Genomic DNA, 21,624 nt, shown 5'->3' with positions numbered 1-21,624 from the left:
ATATTGCATACACTAGTCATGTATTACTTGTAAGGCTGTAATTCATGCTGATAATTGCATAACATAGTTTTAGAGATTTTTAATTTTGTCTCTGGATAGTGATTCTGGAAAACATTTAATTAACATGTTTAAACCTAAGGGTTGTTTGTTTGTTTGTTTTAATATCTTCTGAAGAATATCCGAAAATGAACATACTTTCTTGCATACATTTGAGAATGTGTGTGTTAGGTTTTTTAAGTGTAAAGTTACTTCTTAGCTTCTCCTTTCCTCCCCACCCCCAAAACAAAGGAAGGAAATAGATGCAGAGTATATCTACCTCCCTGATGTTTTGACTAATCAATTTGATGTACAAATCTTTCACCTCTCATTTTGAGCTGCTCCTGCATGCTGAAAGCCAGATGCCAGATACATCCTGTCAAACTTTTGGAAAGGTTGCTAGAATTCTCTACAGCCCTTGGTGAAGCCACTGACAGTGGTACTTTACCTGATTAGAGTTTCTGTAGCTCACCCACCAGGGAGCATAACATAGCTGTTAACTTCTTTGAAAGAAGCAAGGATTTTTGAAAGTCTTTAATTGGAACAACTGTATGGTTGGGAAAGATGTTATATGCTCTCCCAAGCTTTCTGACACAAACATCTCTCCCAGTCATATGGTTGGTACAGTCAAAGATATCACCAAAAAGCCTTATTTTTCTCACATTTATGGACCAATATGGCTACAACACCACTCGGACTTCTCTGACATACAGACAATAATATTGACTTTCATACTGAACAGTTCTCCATTTGGTTACAACACATTTTCTGCCTCTTTATGTATCTTAGGGGCAGCTGTGGAGAGACTGTTAGCTGTTTTTGGATTTTCAAATACTTCGTCTGGCATGATACAAGATTTAAGTTATGTATTGCAAATGCTTCAAATGAGAATTAACATACTGAAGTAATGTATGTTCCATCCTGTTTTGGAACAGAATGAAAACACTATTAAAAGGTACCAAATTTTGTCCAGGCTTCCCAGTGGGCACATCTACATGTATGCATTTACTGCACAGTAACTAAAATGACTCCACAGTACAGGCTCACGTCTGCACGTGCACGCCTGTACTGCACAGTAAATATGGTGACTTACACTGACTTGAGCATAAATTTGATACCTGCATCATGCAGGTATCAAGTTTACACCTGATTAGTTACTGCACAGTAATGCACATGTAGACTCCTTACTGCACAGTTACACTGTGTATGTGTACTGATTTGGGACTAACTTGAGTCCTAAGTCATTCCACACAGTGTTAATGTGCTTTAACACCTGCACATGTAGACGCTGGCCTATTTCCACTTCCTGCACAGTCAATTTAAACCAGCATAACTGGGCGTGTCTACACGTGCATTTACTAATAATAGAAGTTGTCTTGGGGAATTCAGAATTGGCTTCAGTTGATGCTGAAATGATTTAGGACTAGAAAATATGAGTTGTAGAAGGAAACTATTTTAGCTGAAAATTTGTACTTAATTAACTCTGTTCTTATGGGAAGCTTTTCTCCCAAAAACTTACTTTGCATGTTTGCACCATTTTTGTATTTATTATACCTGTCCATTACATGGCTAGTAAAAGGATCTTAGACATCAAGTACTTTTAACCCACATGGCTTTTAAGAAAATTATGTTTTTAATCACCATTAAAAATCAAAACTACTGTTTAAAATGTTAATCAGTAATATATTATGAACAGTGAACAATTTTATATAATTAGTGAATAAGCATATGTTGACATCTGACCACTTGCTCATTTGTTTTCACAACTATCATATTTCTTTGATATGTCCTTTGGTTAAAAGATCACCAATTATACTTCATTATTTAAGGAATAAATCAATATACAAACTTTTGCATTTACTAGCATGAATAAAGCCTACTATTTCGACTGCTGCCCTGGCTGCTGAATTTCCATATTAATTAACTGCAGTTGTCCTACAAATCTGACCCCATGAATCAATATGTGCTTGTCTGTCACAACACTCTAAGTCTAGTTCACTGTAAAATAGTAACAGCTTGACAAAAGGTTTTTACTTTTATCCATTCTTACTCCTCTGCAGTCTGTTTTGGACAATAAAATTACTTTCTCTTAAGTGTCATCCAGCAGGCTTGAAGAAAAGCGAATGTGGTGTGATTTTTTTTTCCCTCCCCAAAGTAGAGCTGTATCCAGAGAGCAGTAGTATTTTTCATAATTTTTAAGGCCAGATGGGAATCTCAGATAGTCTTGTCCAACTTTGTGTATATCATATGATATATGCCATTAAGTATCACCTACCAATTTCCATAATAAGTCTAAAAACTTTACACTAAAGTATTTCAGTCCTCAGGCTAAACTAATTGACTCAGGAAAAGAATAGGAGAGAGCAAAGTGCCACCACAGTCTATGGTACCTGCAATGACAGAAAGTTGCTCAGGGAAGACATGTTCATATGATTTTTGTGGTAGGTGGGTGATCCTTGCTTATCCTTGAGAAAAATGTACTTCCAATGAATCTGAGCATGGGGCAAGACTCATCAGCCAGGCATCTAGAAAAGTGACTTGCTGTGTCACCTTAAAGCTTTAGTTCACATAGCTATCATCCTACCTTTTTGCTGTGACCAAGCTCAGATACTTAAAAGGAAGGCAAAAAAACAAACAAAACATCTAGCTATTTATTTTATTTCTTTTTTTTTTTTAAACCTAATGCTTAAAGTCCTTCAGGATCCTGGCAGGTAACTGGCTGAGGTTAGATTTCTCTGACTTCAGCTTCTATCTTTTTGCTCTTTTTTAGCAAGATTAAAGGTCTTGGATATGGAAAAAAGAATTTTATGTACCTATATGCAGTAGCCAAGTGACCTCTTCTAGATAAGCTTCATAAGTTGAGCTCTTTGGGTCTGGTAGTAAAGCTTGCTTTTAAGCCCCTGGTTCATTGTGTGATGTTCCTCTCAACTGTATTATTTCCATGCCCTGGAAATAAGGGCATCAGATCTGGTTGCTGTCTTTTCATTGTAGTAATACTATTATTGTATACAGTGGCAAGATCCCTTTCTTGTTTCTAGTGTAATTCCTTCTTCCATACTTCTCTCTTTCTTTTTGCCACAGCATTGGACTGAGGTAGTTTATAACTGTTCTTTGCTGCAGGAGGCAGAACAAAGGCTTCTAATTATAGCAGAGATGATTTAGATTAAGTATTGGAACTTCCTTACTATTAAAACAGTGTGGTAGTGGAATACAGGGCATGTTTACACATGCTTGGGGATTGAAGAGGGGGCATTTTCATTTGAGCAGCTCCAAGAGCTTTAGTTAAAGCGTCCCCACTACCATTTGGAAGCATGGGGATGCTGATGCATGAAATGTGGAGGCTGCTGGAGTGCACTAATTAGCATTCTCCAGCAGACTCAATTAACTGAGTCTGTTTTGACATGCTGTAATTACAGTGCATCAGAGCAGCCTCCCTGCATGTCTACAGGGAAGTTGTGGGTCTCCTTCATTGGAGGCTTTCAAGCAAAAAGCATTGGATACAGATAATTTAGGAAGAGCCTTCATGGAGGGACTTGGATCAGATGGTCCTTTATATCCCTTCCAACCCTATAACCCTGTAGGGATCCCTGCTTCTAAGCTACTGCGTACCAAAACAACTGGGTACAACCTACATTCTTGGTTCCACAATGGATTGCACCGCATTTGGCTGTATTAAAACACGGTGGGAATGTAACATTTGAGCTAGGCCATTCATATTACTCCTAACAGTAACATGTCCTCATACCTACTATCCTAGCAATATTCATCACTTGAAAACCAGTTAGCAGCGAAGATTTAATTATCTGGATTAAATAGCTTTGGACCAAGAGAAGATACCTAGGCAAACACCTTAAGAACAGTCTGGCTCTGTGGTTTCTCCTCATTAACTAGGTTTCTGAAATCTGTCAGTAAACCAGTTTAATCTAACACATGCCCTATTGATTTTTATTTTTAAACAAATGCCTTGAATTATTTAAAATTATGCTGTTGTGGTACAAACCTCAGTTTTCCAAGTCTTGTAGCTGGCTTCTACTAAATGTTCAACAGGGTGTGGAACTTTCTTCCAGTCTTTGGCAGGGAAGATAACAGGGACTATGCCATACAGAGAATGGCTTTTCTTATTCAACAATGCTGTACTTCTGAAGTGAAAGGAAGTGAAAAGAAAACACAAGCACTAGATTGAAGTCAATACATTTCTCCACCTATTTCTTATCATGTAAAGTGGGCATGCAAGTTGAGCATTCTGTGCATAACTGGTGTTTACAATCCAGGATGCTTGTGGTATATCTGAAAGTAGGCAGGTAGACTAAATAGGGGGGCGGGGGGTAGGAATTCTTCAAATTGCTAGAGTAAAGCTTGAAGGAACACCTCACATAGGTGTATTAGGTATAGTAACAATGGCCTTAAGTATTTGGACACCTACTTTTAGATGCTCAGTCCCTTCAGTGTTAATCCAGAGCCACCTGTTAGGCATGTAGGCTTCTTATGTAATGTCTGGTGAGGTAAGTGCCTAAGCACAGAATGGAATGTAAAAACCCCAGGATGCTGAGCAGGGAGCTGCCTAGAGCTGGCAGTAGGTCATGATGAGCATAGCGGCAGATCCTGAGTCCCTCCCTTTGGAGCCTAGATCTCCAGCTTGGGGTTGCATGGGAGGCACATCTGAACACTTGGGATCCCCAGCTCTGAAAATGGCACTTGCAAGCTTTCTCTACAAGAGTTGAGGATGGTAGAGTCTTAAAATATGACTGGATGAGGATATAGTGCTAATGGCACCTCCTTTTATAAGCTAGCCTAGTAATTACAGCACTTGGTCAAGAAGTGGGAGACTCTGAAATTCAAACCCGTCTCTGAGAAGATTGCCTAATCAGCAGACTTTACACCAGTGATTCTTAACTGCAGTACAACAAGATCTGTTAAAGGGTGTCATGGGTACTACACAATATTAGCACTCTTAGGTGTACAAATACCAATACAACTCACAAAATAAATCCAGAGATTTCAGATGGGAATCAAAACTGTCAAAAACATTCTGACCTATTGTGCTTCTTGTGAGCTCTTCGCAACAAAAGAATTGCTCTTATTACTTTTCCATAGTCAAAAAACAAAAGCTAAGAGCTGGCATTATCCAGAGGGTGCCTTGAATCCAGGAAGGTTCAAAACCACTTCTCTAGGTTGTTGTGGGTAGTTTCCAACTTTCCTGTGGACACTAAGAAGCCAAGAGTGCAAAATTAATTGGGTCAGAAGGACAGTGACTGACCTGAGAGGTGGAAGTTCTCAGTTCTGGTGAGTTAGTCCAGTCCTGCAAGACAAACTCCCAGATAAATTTCCTAACCAGTAGACTACAGAGTCATTCTCTCGCTTGCTTTTTATCTCAGCAGATCTTGTATTCTTTGTTGGACAACGGCATTGCTACAACAGGAAGGGATGGAAAGTGCTGCCATCCAACCTAGTTAATAGCTTAATGATTGGAGCATGCCCTTAGAAGATATGGATTTTAATTCCTCAGAGCAGAGAAGGAAACTGAATTTGAGTCTCCCATGTCTTGGGCAGGTGCTTTAGTCACTAGACCATTATATAAATGGACGCCACAACCATCTTGTCCTCTGGCTGCATTTTGAAAGAAATTTTAGTTATCCATGCATTTTGTGTGATTTCTTATCCTGAATAAATGCCTTAGAGAATGCCTACCACATCAAATCCATCAGGGGACCTCGAGCAGAGGAAAGGGTATTTCTTTGGGATTACAGTCAAGCTTGTACTTCAATAGAGACAAAACGCTGTTGAGTCCCGTTCAAACTGAGATGCTCTTATACATATGAAAAAACAGAACTTTCAGGTGGGAAGCAAATAATGTATTCATGAACTCAGGATTTCAGTCAGCTTCAGGGTTTGGTGGGAAGTGAGTTTCATAGATTCATAGATGTTAGGGTCGGAAGGGACCTCAATAGGTCATCGAGTCCGACCCCCTGCATAGGCAGGAAAGAGTGCTGGGTCTAGATGACCCCAGCTAGATGCCTATCCAACCTCCTCTTGAAGACCCCCAGGGTAGGAGAGAGCACCACCTCCCTTGGGAGCCTGTTCCAGACCTTGGCCACTCGAACTGTGAAAAAGTTCTTCCTAATGTCCAGTCTAAATCTGCTCTCAGCTAGCTTGTGGCCATTATTTCTTGTAACCCCTGGGGGCGCCTTGGTGAATAAAACCTCACCAATTCCTTTCCGTGCCCCCGTGATGAACTTATAGGCAGCCACAAGATCGCCTCTCAACCTTCTCTTGCGGAGGCTGAAAAGGTCCAGGTTCTCTAGTCTCTCCTCGTAGGGCTTGGCCTGCAAGCCCTTAACCATACGAGTGGCCCTTCTCTGGACCCTCTCCAGGTTATCCACATCCCTCTTGAAATGCGGCGCCCAGAATTGCACGCAGTACTCCAACTGCGGTCTGACCAGTGCCCAATAGAGGGGAAGTATCACCTCTTTGGATCTATTCGTCATGCATCTGCTGATGCACGATAAAGTGCCATTAGCTTTTCTGATGGCTTCGTCTCACTGCCGACTCATGTTCATCTTGGAGTCCACTAGGACTCCAAGATCCTTTTCCACTTCCGTGCCACCCAGCAGGTCATTTCCTAGGCAGTAGGTATGCTGGACATTTTTCCTCCCTAGGTGCAGCACGTTGCATTTTTCGTTGTTGAACTGCATTCTGTTGTTTTCTGCCCACTTGTCCAACCTATCCAGGTCTGCTTGTAGCTGTTCCCTGCCCTCTGGCATGTCCACTTCTCCCCACAGTTTTGTGTCATCTGCAAACTTGGACAGAGTACGCTTCGCTCCCTCGTCCAAGTCGCTGAAGTTGGGGATTTTCAAAACTGCAGTTTTGGATTTAAGCACCTGAAGCAGGACTTTTTGAATCTCACTCTGTTCCTGGCAATTTCCTCATTAATTTTCTCATTAATGGAGTTAATTAGTATATGAGAAGTACCAGTGCCTTCTGAATCACTGTTTTGCTCTAGATATTTTCCTGCTCAAATTAAAAGCATAAAATCTATAGGCAGAAAATCAAAATATATATTTTTAATAATCTAATCTGGGGTGTTGATTCATAGTTATGGTTATAAATTAATCCTGCAATCCATTTGAAGCACTATATCTAATATCCATTTCATTTCATGGATCTTTTCTATTATTTTACAGTTGTATCTTTTAATTCTAAACGTACTTGTTTGGGTTTGTTAAATAACCATATGTTACACACAAAGGTATGCTAAATTGCTGAAAATTTAAGGGATGCTGTTATGTTGCTTTTTTCAGTTAGATCTTTGTTTTCTGTATTACAGCTCAACCCTTAGATGATTGAAATTGAAAAAAAAATCAAATGTATACATTTTATATTACATTAATTGGAAGACTGAAAATAAACTAGAGTCATTTTCTGTCTTGCACTTACTCTTCTAGTCAGTTCTACTTTCATCTGTGTATGTTAGCATGATACTAGAATTCCCCTCTTTTTCAAGCTCCTGTAGAGAGGTATGTGGAATAAAAATAATTTTCTCTGATCTGTATAGAGCAAAATGTTGTTCTTAACAGTTCTATTTTGGAATGTTAAATATATCTAAAACCGCTCTTCCAAGCAAAGATATTTTCCTAATAAATAAACCTACATCTTTGTAATATTCCAGCATATCTGCTAAATGGATACCACTGTGATTTTAGTGTTTCACTTTGTTGCAGACATTTTTACAATGCAGATGCAGAGTTATTGACTAGTTAAACTGTCTGTAAGGAAGTAATTTTACATTGTCATAACAGTTGGTGCAAAAGAAAAGGCATTTTTATTCAGAGAAAAGATTAATAAGACTAAAGGAATGTTCTAGACAGAACTGAGTGATCATGTGAGTACAAGTATAAGTAACCCAAATATGTTAGCTTTATTGCACATTTTATGTAAATAACTGTCTGCTTGCTCCTCAAACAAAAATAAGGAATTTAAGCAAAGCTGACTGCAATGAATAATAATAGTTAATGTATTTGTGACTGACTAAGCAATACCTCTGTGCATCCTTCAAGATTGCCTGCCAGTGAATGAGTCACCATTTTCCCCATCTGTATCTACAGAGTAGGAAAGCCTGTGGTGCAATCTTGAAATTTTTTCTTTGAGGAAAGATCTGACTACACTTCCTCAGTTCCTGCTTGCAACATTGTATAAAATGCAAGTGCTTAGACTTTGTGCAGGGGCAGGAGTAAAGTTTATTGACAGACAAAATTAGTGTTCTGATTTTAAGCATCCTAATTAAATGTTCATATCCTAGTGTTGTTTGGTTCTGCTCTGTTTGTCCAGGGGTATCAAACTCATCTGGCCCTTCAGGCTGGATCCAGCATACTGAGCCAGTCTGGTGCAGGAGCTGCCTGCAGTGCACCCCAACTGTGTGTGGAACATGGGACTGAAGGTGGCATGCACGCTGCATGTAGCGAATGGGGCCAGACTGGGACACATACCATGTGTGGCTCATGGGGTCAGGGCCAGAGCCAGCATGTGCTTCATGTGGCACTTAGGGCCAATCCAAGACCCACCGGCAGCACAGTAGACTGGATTATAGGGCCCTGCTCTGACATCATTGTATTTGTCCATGGTAAACAAGGGAATAAAATTAAGTGATAGGATATAGCATTTTTATCTGCACCATTAAAAGGACTATTTATTTCATTATTAAAAGATGGAAAATGAAAAACATATTCATTTTACAGGTTCCACAGATTGTATATGCTATGCGACAGTGGGCATCATTGATCCAGAAACATCAGCATTACATATTATTGTAGGTAGGTATTTGCCTCACATTTCACTACCTTGCTATCAAGTTCATCAGAATATTCAGAAATCACTCATTTCTATGTCGGCTTTTTTTTTTTTACATGTCTAATAGAACAGTTCAAATATATAAGATAGGAGCTCATATTTACTTCTGTAGATAAAGGCACTGCAGACCACACGCAGCACATGCGCACCCATTCACCGTGCTGCTAATTCACAGCGTGGTGCCAAAATTTGACACAGGGAGATCCTGGTGTCAAAAAAACACCACTAAAAAGCAGTGTAGCACACATGGCAGCAGTGTGCATCACCAGAAACAGCCTGGCCAACCAGAACCAAGCTCTGGCTGCCAGCCAGGCTCTAAGCAGCTGGGTCAGCACCACTGCTGCCCCAGGAGCTCCCCGGGACCCTAAGTAAGGCTGCTGGGGCCAGCACAGGTGCTGGCCTCAGCCTCTCCTACCCCACCCAGGTCAATTTGTGTGGAACAAAAAGCAGCAGCACAAATGTGACATAGCAATGGGTCAATGTGCTGCTGCTATTTGTCCCGTGAGAAACATACGCCCCTGCCTGTGCGCGCTTGTATGGATGTGCTCTTAATTTGCTGAGTGACACATTGCATCAAGTGCAAGTGCAGTTCAAAGTGCTTAGCAAACTTATCCTTAAGTAAATCTTGAAGTTTCTACAAAAAGGAAGTCTTTTAGACTCTCCAACATTGAGAGATGAGAGCAGGACATAAACTATGAATAAGGCACTAGAGACAGCAGTACTGTCACCGGTGTCAATGCAGAGATCTGACCCAATATTGAAATACCTCTTTGTACCAAGATACACCTCCAAAGAACCACCTCAGAACTAGCCCCACATGTAACAACTCCACACGCAAGAAATACATTTCTTCCTGGCAATGTGCTTATTCATTGGCACAGGAGTTGCAATAACCCTGACACAATATACTTTATTATAAATATCTGAGACTTCAAGCCAGTCTTGGTTCCCCATTCAAAGACTAGAAACAATCTCCTATTAAACTGGAGGAGTCCTATGGCTGGGATCCCAACATGCCCTGAATCAGACAGTAACACATAAACAGAAGTGGACAAATGAGCCACACCCTGTTCATTATATGTTATGATTTACCACTGTGGTCCTGTTGAGTGCCACTTTCCCACAAGTCTTGGAGAAGAGCTATTTAGCACATCTTAAAAGGAAAAAAGGTCTGTCTCCATGGGCGTCAGGCCTCCCTTACTAGAACCAAAGGGACTGCATTGCAAGGGAGAGGACTTGATCAGAAAACACCCCAGTTCCTCTTTCTACCAAAGGAATAATTCCTTGGAGGAGACTGTCACCTCAGCTCCAAAACCAGCCATCAGTAACTACAGAGCCTTGCAGAACCTGCTGTTAATTGCTGAGGCCATGCGGTCAAGTTCATCTTAAGAGCTTGAAACAATTGTATGTGCATCTGGGACCAGGGACATTTGAGGTATCTGTGATCCACACAGAGACCAGTTTGACCAAGGGGACTCCAAAAGATAGACCTTAAAAAATTGGACCCCTTTAGAAGAGTGATTTATTCATCAGCTTCCCTTTTTGTATCCCACTATTTTTGGCCACAAATATTTTCTGATGTGGGAGAGGATAGTTTCCTTCATACTCTAAGACTGTGTTGATGGAGTGAAAGATTGACCTACTCTCTAAAACAAAGAGAAGATGCCCACCTATTCCTACAGTAGCCAGCCAGAATGCCTGCCCAGAAAGCATGCCCTGTATACATTTGCCCTCTGTTATGCATCCCAGTGACAACAGGTTTGATGTGGGTCTCAACAGCCAAAATCAAGACCATCCTAGAATTGCCCTCCAGGAATCACTTCATCTCATTCTGTCAGGTGTGGTAAGAGGTGGCAACCTAAACTACTGCCATTCCAAGGGGAATGTCGTGATATCAGGCGTTGCTAGTATGTGGAAAAATGGGCCAACATTGGCAAGGAATATGAACAGCAGCAAATTAAATAATAGTGGGGAGCTGCTCTCATTACCCAAGGCTACTTCCTTCCTACTTTAGCTGCATAGAGTCTATGGTAAGATCCATGCTGACTGCAATGTCTTGAAGAACTGCAGATGTGGTAGAGCAAGTAACTGTTTCCTCTGTTGTATTTCAGAAATGATTTATGACTTGAAGACTACAGTGTAATGTTTAAATATAAAGGACTGAATTTTACAGGCTATGTTAATGTTAGTATTTTCTGCTTTTTTGAGTGCTGAAACATTGGAATTCTAAGATTTTGTCCTGCTGTATGTTGACATTAATGGTGCTGTTCATTGTGTGTAAAGCGAAGTGGACATCTTTGAAGGATCAGGAACGTAATGTGCTCTCAACATACTATAATATTTTGTCTAAATTAGTACATCTATATTTTGTCTAAAACAGTAAATGAATTGGTAAATTAATTACAAAATAAACGAATTACTAAATACATTTTCTCAGGAGACAGACCTGACAAAGAATGCCATTGAACACTTATTTAGCTTTATCACTACTACAGAGTTGGTCCAATAAAATATATCACCTTGCCTCTCACATAATTTATGGACCATCATGGCTACAAAATCACTTACACTACCATCAATTTATGTATACATTTATATTTAAAACTGACATGATACAATATAAATATTAAATATAAATCAAAATAATTTGAACAGCTTACAAAATGGTAGGGTTCAACAAGATGCTGAGTTTGTAAAGATATGGCTTTGGTCTGCTTTCATGTGACCAATTTATTACTGTGTTTTCCATTGCCCCATTGTTCTTTTGTCTTCTTTTTCTTTTTCAAAAATATATGACAGGACTGTCCAATTTCAAAGCAGCTGGGGGCAACATGAGACACTGGTTATGGGCCACACACTGAGGGTTGCATGTCACAGGATGCACGCTGTACATGCTCCTGGTACCCCTGCCATGTGCATCCCTTTTGCTGTATGAGCCATGCAATCCATCCTCTCCACCACTGCCCTGCTACTGTGGGAGCCTCCCCACCTCTGTGGCAAGTCCTTTATCCCCATCTCCCTACAACTGCTTTGCAGGAAACGCTCCTCTCCAAACCCACACTGTCATTGCTGCCTGGGCAGCGAGCTTATGGCACCACCTCCAACTATGCTGCACTGTCCTGAAGACCCTGGCTACTGCTGCAGAAACAGGAGCTGTGGCAGCTGGGCAGGAGCCCACAGGCCAAAAATGCTAATCGCTCACAGGCCAAATGCAGCTCGTATGTCTGCTAGTCGAACAGCCTTGATATATGGATTAGTTAGGCTTCAAAAATGTTTCTCTTGTTTTATGTATTATAAGGTTCTCCTGTTTTATGTATTATAAGGTTGCTATCAGAAAACAATAGGTCTGCTGTGTAAAATTAATATTAAGTTTGCAGCTGGAAACAGTGTAAACTTTGGTAAAACTTGGAATTTCTGTTCCTAATAGGTGACTGTCAGCCTTTGGATGTCTCCTCTATACATCACAACAACACATTTCTGAAATACTCGGTATCACTGTTGGGTTATGGTTTTTATGGAGATATATTAAAAGACAGCGAAAAGAAGCGGTGGATGGGTCCAATGAGATATGACTTTTCAGGTAACTTGTGCAATTGCTGTATCATCTTTTAGAAAATCTAAAGATTATAGATTACCTAAGCATACTTCCTTGAAGCTTTTCAAAAGTTACAGTCTGTAAATTTCCTATGGTAGCACCAAACACATCGGATTTCTTAAAGATAATCTTGTCTCTTGTGAAACTTGATAATGGCGGAGGGGTGGCTTTAACACCTCTCCGTTCAGGCCAGCTGAAATACGTGACAGTTCTTTATCTAAATTCTGTAGCTGGCTTTAATACCCTCCACTTATGTTTTTATTATTCAAGTAAAGACACACAAGACAAGTGAAGGGGAAACATATTTTACCCCTCACCTAGTCTAAAAGATACAGAATAGCAAACAGCTGTGGAGAGAGGAGAATAATTATTCTCTTGCAATTCCAAAAGAAGGAAACAGAGAAGCAACAAAGGGTTGGATGCAAGCTTCAAATGACTAAAAGCTATTGAATGTTTGGTTTTTTTTTAAGGTTTCAAGACGTTTCTCTCTCATCAATACTATGAGGGAACAGTTTCTTTTCAACCAGCAAAAGGTACAGTGGGATCTCCAAGAGATAAAGAAAGCTGTAGAACAGGGTAAGCTCATATTTATCTGTGGATACGTGAAACAGTTTGAAAGGGCTCAGAAATGAAAGTTACTGAACTTTGATAAAGTAATCATTTTCATTTTCTGCATGACAACAAATAAAAGGGACACACAATACAATATTTATTTGTTTTGTAAAAGAGCAATTTTGTTTTTTCAACATCTAAAACATGCTCAAGAAGAGATGAGGTTTGTAAAAGAAGTGAAGTTCACTGGTTATCAAATAAAATACTTGATTTTACTAGGTCAGTAGATGGAAAAAAATATACGAAACAACCCCAGAACTGGCTTGCTAGTGTCTTTTATTATTACATGCATTACAAAAATGTAGCTATTGACAGTCTGACACATTGTATTCCACCTTATTAAATGAAACAAAATAAAATAACATAGTGCTCAATTACAGTGGGATGCTCAAGGGAACATGTTATGTAACCACTAACAAATGGCAGGTTCAAAAGTCTGATGGCTTTAACCAAGGAAATAATTGTGTTTGTTAGAAATTTTCAGCCAAACAAGATTTTTTTAAAGAAGCAGCTTTTCTTAACTGTTTTGTTTTAATCTGGTAACATTAGTCATCTTGTCAGCAGAGAGATAGTGACATATTTTCACCATAACTAATTATTCCTGTAGCTTGTAGACTTTAGATTTTTCCATGTTTTTTTCCTTTCCTGCTTTGAGATGACAGATGGCCTTAGCCAATTGCAGCCTGCATTTATAGTCTAAGGGTGCCCGTAGATGTGGGGGACACCTGCTCCGATGCACTGTATTTACAGTAAAAGCTGCATTATCTGGTACCTTACAAACCAGCATGCTCTATTAAACAGCATGCTGCCTTGTTAGGTAAAAGCGAAACCGGAAGTGCCCACCATGGCACTTCCGGTTTCACCGAGCCCCCACAGCCTGGGGCAAACCAGCCTGCACTGTCAAGCTCCCACAGCCTGGGGCATAGCAGCCTGTGCGGGGCCCCCTCCCAGTCCTCCAACACACTGACACAGTGGGAGGGGCTGCGACGCGGCAGGAGGGGCAGCAGTGCACCCGACGCGGCAGAAGAGGCAGTGGCTCGAGCAGGCAAAGACGCCTGTTCGGGCCTCTCAGATAACTAGCATATTTGGTTATCCAGCACCCCTCGTTCCCCATGGGTGCCGGATAACAAAGCTTTTGCTGTACAGTGTGTTGGAGCAGAGTCAATTAATTAAGCCTGCTGGAGCATGCTAATTAGCACACCCCAGCAGCCTTGGCATCTGATGTATTCAGCGTCTGTGCACTTCAGAATGGCAGCAGGGGCACTTTAACTAAAGCTTATTTGACGAGCATTAATTTAAAGTGCCCCAGCCACCATTTTGAAGCACAGGATGCTGAATACATGAGATACTGTGGGTGCTTTAATTGGAGCAGCTTCTGAGAGCCACTCTTAATTGAAGACAGCTTCCCCCCTCTTTCTCCCTCCACTCCTCCCACCCAAGCACTTGTGAAGATACCCTAAGGTTCCAGGACGGCAAAGTCTTGAGTATGAAAATAATATTACTCCTGTGTGTGGTTCTGTTTATAGGAGTTCTGCATCTTTTCAAGTATTACAAGATGACTTTGGAGGCCAGCAGACTGATTTTTGATTAAGTCTTTACAGGGTTAGGACCTAAATTCTGTATTCTGCTCCCACTGAAATAAATAACAAAACACACACTATATATAATTAGTAGCAGATCGGGCCTGTAATACAATCACTGATGTCATTTTATTTATTTGCTGATTTAATTTTGTCCACTAACTTTTCTAATAATTGGGCTCCAACATTGTTCTGTCTCTGTCAATGAGCATACAGTTAAATAATGAGTGTGACTGACCATGCTGTTCAGCACTAATGCTCCTAATTATATTATATGATAAATCATTCTTGTTTATTGTGGCTCTGTCCATTTCTAGCAGCTGACCTCTGTATTGGTTTATAAATCTGGTTTTGAGGTAACAGACTTGGATCTTTTAAGCTTAGCTAGTAAAGTGTTATGAAATCAGTTGTAACAATTAAACAACCTTGTAAAAGTTAAATGATAGTTTCCAACTAACAGACACAAATGAAAAGTTTTCTGACATGAAGTTCAAACTCTTCCTGCCTCCTGGCGCTACTGCTAATTTGGCTTTCCCAACAGAATGAGTATTAGCCAGGTTTTTGCAGTTAGTGTCAGAGGGACAGATCCTGATTCTTCACAGAATTGCTATAAAATAAAGGAGGTTTCATATGAGTGCCTATTTCCATCAGGGTGAATCTAGCTGAAGGAATGGGACAATGATATGCTTAGATCTGGGGGTTGGGGAAATACATTCATGCATGTTTGCAGCCCTGTTATGTTGTCTGAACTCCAGAAATCTAGGTATTCATTACAGATCTCATGGGATGACTTCAGTTTGTGCTCCCTAGGCAAAAACAAACAATTTCAATGTCATTTTTTGGTAGTTTAATTGAGTAAAATAAACTAGTGCAGTGATTCTCAACCAGAATGCTAGAGCACCCTGGGATGCCTTGAGATCCTTTCAAAGGTGTAAAAGGGTGCCACACTGTGTTAGCACTGTTAAGCTTATAAGTATGATTCACAAGATAAACCTAGAGATTTCAAATAGAAACCCACAGTTGTGAAATTTCTGAGTTCTTTACAACAGAAAATCTGTTCTGTTATTTTGCAGTAGTCAAAAAAGACTGAAAATGAAGAACTAGTATTTTCTGAAGGGTGCCTCAAGTCTCAAAGGGCGGACAACCTGTGTATGTGTGCACATGTGCTACTGAAAACCACTGCCTTAGAGAGTGTGTGTGTCCCTTTTATGAGCCAGCTGTTTCTTGCACAGATCTGTTTAGTGTAAACTGAAGATACAAACTTTATTGCAACACTTGTCAGATCTTAATGATTAGCATCTGTTCCCTCAGCCAAAAGGAATTATGATTGTTGGCTTGGGGTAAATCTCACATTTTCTAAATATGTAATAAATAATTTACTAGTTAGAAAAACATACAAACATTTTTTTCATCTTTTAGGTGCCACATCTGCAGACAAACTAAACAACTAGAAGAGCAACAGAAGAACTATGGATTAGAACATAAAGGTAATGTATATGAAAGTTTTAAATAATGTACAGACAAGGTTCTTTGGGCAGAAGGGTGTTTGTACCCAAAAGCTTGCAAAGAAAAACATTTCCAACTACAGCTACTCTTAACTTAATGTTGTAGTTAGCTTCTTGATAAATGCGACTTTAAGCGAAACATTGTAGAGCAAATCCAGTTACATCACAGTAGTTACCTACTAGCCGGCAGCGGCCAAGCAATGTTATAACTGAACATTGCGTGACTTTAAATGACTGTGTTCTCTAATAGATCAGTGACATAATAATGAAACAACGTTAACTGGGACAACATTAAGTGAGGAGTACCTGTATTTAGTTGGTCTAATAAAAGATATCACCCAAAAAGTTGGTCTAATAAAAGATATTTAGCCAAAGAACCTTGCCTGCCTATGTCCTTAGACCAGGGGTGGGCAATCATTTTGGGTGGAGGGCAACTGAACAAGTTTTAGTGAGCTGTTAAGGGGTGCATGGGTAGCGCTGCCCCTTGATAGGTGCCCCACTCCCTTGTGGCCATCTTGGGACTGGAAGTCCCACCCCTAACCCCTGACCTTTGCCACCAGAAATCCTTCCCCTTGTCCCCCCCCTCCCTCCCCCTCAGAAATACTCCTTTTGGGAGGGGAGGGGGTTGCCATCTTAGAACCAGGAAAAAAACCAAATCCTACCCTAAAAGTCTAACACCTACTATAATATATTTTAATTTTATTATGAAAAATATTTGTGTCCTGATTCGTGTTTGCATACCGTATACAGAGGTGATTGCATAAGAACTCAAAATAAATTCTTAGTCTTGTATATTGTTGAGGGGGTGTATGGTGGGGTGTGGGGGTATGTGTATGTGTATGATGGAGTGTGGGTGTGTATGGTGGTGTGTGTGTGGTGGGGGGGTATGTATGGTGGGGTATGGCTGTGTGTGGTGGGGTGCTAGTGTGAGTGTGTGAATGGTGGGGTGCCAGGTTTCTGCATGATAGGGTGTGGGGGGATGTAAGGAGTGTGGCTGGCTGTATGTAGCAGTGGCATAGGATATGTTGGGGGTGTATATGTGGTGGGTTGTGGGGGCAGAGTGTGGGTGTGGGGTTTGTGGGGTGTGAGGGAAGGTGGGGTAGGTGTGGGGACCCCCCCCGAACTCCCATAATGCAGCAGCAGCAGGCAGGGCACTCAGGACACAGGCACCCAGCAGAGCACAGCTCTGGTCAGGACTGCACATCGCAGCAAGGGGTACAGCCTCACCCGGCCTGTCTGTATCGCCAGCACTCCCTGTCACTTACACACAACCCCTGCACTCCCTGGGCACAGAAGGGAAGCCCTGCACACTGGAGCTGGCTGCCTTCCCCTCTGGGGCTGCACTGAACCACCCCTGGGGGGCAGGGAAGGCAGCCGCCTCCAGCACACAGGGCTTCCTTCCCTTGCCCAGAGAGTGCAGAGGCTGCACGCGAGTGGCAGGGAGCACCAGCGATACAGACTGCCCAGTGGGGGCGGGGCTGTGCCCCTCGCTGCAATGTGCAGTGTTGGCCGGAGCCATGCCTCGCTGGGCGCCTGCATTCTGAGCACTCTGCCTGCTGCTGCTGCTGCTGTCCCTGTCTGCTGGGGCTGCGCACCATGGGGATAGTGTGAGAGGGAATGTGGGGGATCCCCACACACCGCCACCCTCGCTCACACCCACACACTGCCCAGCTGAGCTCTGTGCTGCCACTGCCCCCTGGGCAGGCACTTCGCACTGCCACCAGCCCCACGCTCTGCACCACCACCCAGCTGCAGCCCAGCCCCCACCACTTTCCTACCTGCTGCCCGGAGCCAGCAGGAGAACAGAGCAGGTCCCTGGGGGCTACAGCAGCAGCAGCTGCACACGGAAGCTGCATGCTGGCCATGTTGTGCCCTTCCTCCTACAAGGGTCAGAAAAAGGCAATAGGGTATGTTTGGGGCTGTGTGTACGGTGGGCGCATTGCTCCCATCCTCCTGGATGGAAAGTCTGGGCAGGGTGCAGTTTGTTGAGGGGTTCCACGGCCCGGATGAAAGTGTTGGCGGGCTGAATTTTGCCCACCCATGCCTTAGACCAACACCACTACAACCAACACCCCTTAAATAATGTACAGTACTCCAGAAAATAATTATTGTAAAAAGCTGTATAATTTTTATAAATTATTTTAAACCAGTGGAGAATTCAGTGTTTGTTCAAGCTGAGCTGTTTTTTACAGAAAAGCCATAAGAAATTAACTCCCTGGTGTACTAATACTTCAGATAGTTGAATAGATCAGGTTTCTGAAGGGTGCATATTTTGTATTTCAGCTAAATCTTAGATCTTTCAGGTCAGGTACAGACAGTAAACTCTTACCGGTATAAGTGATCAGAAACCGGTCTATATCCATAACAGAACAGAAGTCCAGCTTACAAAATGGGTCTATAAACATAACAGAACAAAAGTTGAGCGCATACAGACTGGTTTAAAAATGATGGAATCCAATCTAAGATTTGCCGCCCCCCCCCGAATCAAAGGACAAATGTGTGTTCTGTTCACTACAGATCTAAACTACGCCATTTACCAAAAATCACGTAACTTAGATTGATTCTGCCTTGGGCCTTTTGAATGTCTGTACCTAGCCTCAGAATTAAGATCACAAAACAAGACTTAACTATTGCTAGCTGGAATCTGAATTGCCTCCTAGTTTTTACTTTATTAGCATTACAACGCATGCTGAACAAAGGCATGCATTTGTTTTTGAAATGTAAGTATTATTTTGTGAGCGTGCACTGTTAGCAACCCATTTAAAATCTTTGCCATTGACAGCTACTGGTATCCAGTATAGTATACATACGATGTTTTTCATTCCTGCTTCAATCATACCACTCTTCACCCTACACATTGGCTTCCCTTCTTCTTCTATAATACATTTAAACTCTTGCTCCTCACTAGACAAAAGGCATTTTCTCTTAGCTCATTGCTCTTAGCTACATCTCTTCTTTTATGTTATACAACTATTCCATTAGTCATGTTCTATCAGTTTGGCACACCTTGAAATTTCATTGGAGCTAAATTCCCACCTAAAGTGCGTTCACACAGTTTCATTGACTGGAATAAAGCCTCTAGTCTGTGTCCCAGTGTTCTTGTGCAAGTCCCATCTCAGTGGTAGTCAAACGTACAATAGCGACCTCCAATCCTATTCTTGTTTGGTGTCTGAGGGTCTGATCCAAACTCTCATCAAGCCCTTAATCCTTACATGTAATGAATAAATCCTCCAATCATTTATTCATCTGCACCGGCAGATTCTGGCATAAAGCAATCACCAAAACAGTCTTAACACTCCCTGGTAGCATAGAGCTAGTGTACATACTTCTATGCCAGCTTCACTTCCTGCTGCCAGGATGGGACTGGGATGCCCTTATGCTGCTCTGAACCACAGCTGCTAATACAGCTCCTTGTGATAATCAACAGACAGTATAAATTGGAACAGTCATTGGCCCATTTTGACCTTTTACTGAGATCTGATCCAGTTTTGTTGAAGGCAATGGGAGTCTTCATTAATTTTATGGGGGATGGGACTGGCCTGGATTCTGCAACTTCAACAGCAAAAGAGCGATTGCAGAGCCGCTTGCCATCGTCTTTGAAAACTCATGGCAATTGGAAGAGATCCCAGATGATTGGAAAAGAACACATATAGTGGCCATATTTAAGACATGGAAAAAGGAGGATCCAGTTAGCTTCACCTCAGTCGCTGGAAAAGTCATGGAGCAGGACCTCAAAGAATGCATTGCTAAGTACTTAGGGGAAAAGAAGGTGATTAGAAACAGTCAGCATGGATTCACCAAGGGCAAGTCATGCCTGACCAATCTGATCGCCTTCTGTGATAAGATGATTGGCTCTGTCCATGTGGGGAGACCAATGGATATGGTATACCTTGACTTTAGCAAGGCTTTTGATATGGTCTCCCGCAACATTTTGTCAGGCAAGCTAAGGAATTACAAGTTGGATGAATAGACTGAAGGGGCATAGGAAACTGGCTGAAACATCGAACTCGGAGAGTAGTAGTCAATGGCTCGATGTCAAGTTGGCAGCCAATATTAAGTGGAATGCCCTAGGGGTCCATTCTGGAGCTGGTTTTGTTCAATATCTTCATCAATGACCTGGAAGATGGCATAGAGTGCAGATGACACCAAGCCAGGGTGAGTTATAGATACGCTGGTGGGTAGGCCTTGGATTCAGAAAGACCTCAACAAATTTGAGGATTGGACGAAAAGAAATCTCATGAGGTTCAACAAGGACAAGTGCAAATTCCTGCACTTAGGACGGAACAGTCCCATGCCTTGGTACAGATTGGGGACTGTCTGGCTAAGCAGCAGCTCTGCAGAAAAGGACCTGGAGATTACAATGGCCAATAAGCTGAATATGAGCCAACAATATGCCCTTCTTGCCAAGAAGGCTAATGGCATACTGGGCTTCATTGGTGGGAATGTTGCCAGCAATCACTTTTGCAGTGACTGCTGACAACATAGTGATTATTCCCCACTATTCAGCACTGGTGGGGACACATCTGGAGTCCTGTGTCCAATTCTGGTCTCCCCGCTACAGAAAGGATGTGGACATGTGGACAAGTTGGAGAGAGTTCAGTGGAGGGCACTGAAAATGGTGAGGGGGCTGGGGGACGTGACTTAGGAAGAGAGACTGATGAAACTGGACTTATTTAGTCTGGAGGAGAGAAGACTGAGTGGGGCTTTAATAGCATCCTTCAACTATGTGGTTCCAAAGAGGATAAAGCTAGACTATTCTCAGTTGCAGAACAAGGAGCAATGGTTTCAAGTTGCAACAAGGGAAGTTTAGGTTAGATCTTAAGAAAATCTTTCTCACTAGGAGGGTAGTAAAACACTGGAACAGGTTACCCGGAGAGGTGGTGGAATTTCCATCCTCAGAGGTTTTTAAGACCTGGGTAGACAAAGCTTTGGCTGGGATAATATAGTTGGGGAGGGTCCTGCTTTGAGCAGAGGGTTGGACTAGATGACCTCCTGAGGTCCCTTCCAGCGCTAATTTCCTATGATTCTAAGAACATTTTCAACCCTGTCTGGCATTTGGTGTCTTGCATCTTTTTTCTTCATTTTGGCAGGCACCCAGGCAGAGCATTGATTTAAAGGCTATACCTCTATGCAGTTAAGAATCTGACTCTAATGACAGTAGCTCTGTATTCAAAGAAAGAAACCACTACCCTTCTGACAATTTAAAATACTAAGAAACTGCCAGTTTTCCTCATCAAATTTTCTTTTGTTTACAGATTTTGAAATAGATTTGAATTATGCTTTCTTTTTACAAAAAAAGCAGCATAAATGAAGGTTGTCATTAACCAAGAACTAGCTGGTACTGAAAATTGTTTTTGACAAATGATTTGCACACTTTATCAGAATTTATCAAAACTGTATTTCCTTATTAATTATTAGCTAACTAATCATCTTATAAGGGATGAAAAAAGAA

At 41.6% G+C, this 21,624-nt stretch overlaps 1 protein-coding gene across 1 annotated transcript in view; it reads left to right on the top strand.

Annotated features, from left to right (window-relative positions):
• The window catches only part of CERK (ceramide kinase), a 66,522-nt gene that overhangs the window by 35,085 nt on the left and 9,813 nt on the right, over nucleotides 1-21,624 (top strand). Inside the window, exons 7-10 of the mRNA XM_014606453.3 lie at nucleotides 8,769-8,843; nucleotides 12,308-12,460; nucleotides 12,946-13,051; nucleotides 16,087-16,154. Of these exons, the coding sequence (XP_014461939.1) occupies nucleotides 8,769-8,843; nucleotides 12,308-12,460; nucleotides 12,946-13,051; nucleotides 16,087-16,154 (402 nt within the window). The remainder of the gene's footprint in view (nucleotides 1-8,768; nucleotides 8,844-12,307; nucleotides 12,461-12,945; nucleotides 13,052-16,086; nucleotides 16,155-21,624) is intronic.

This window comes from Alligator mississippiensis, chromosome 4 (genome assembly GCF_030867095.1).
Source record: "Alligator mississippiensis isolate rAllMis1 chromosome 4, rAllMis1, whole genome shotgun sequence".
Lineage (NCBI taxonomy): Eukaryota > Metazoa > Chordata > Crocodylia > Alligatoridae > Alligator > Alligator mississippiensis.
Note: the sequence above shows the minus strand (reverse complement) of the source record. Positions and strands in the feature narration are given on the sequence as shown.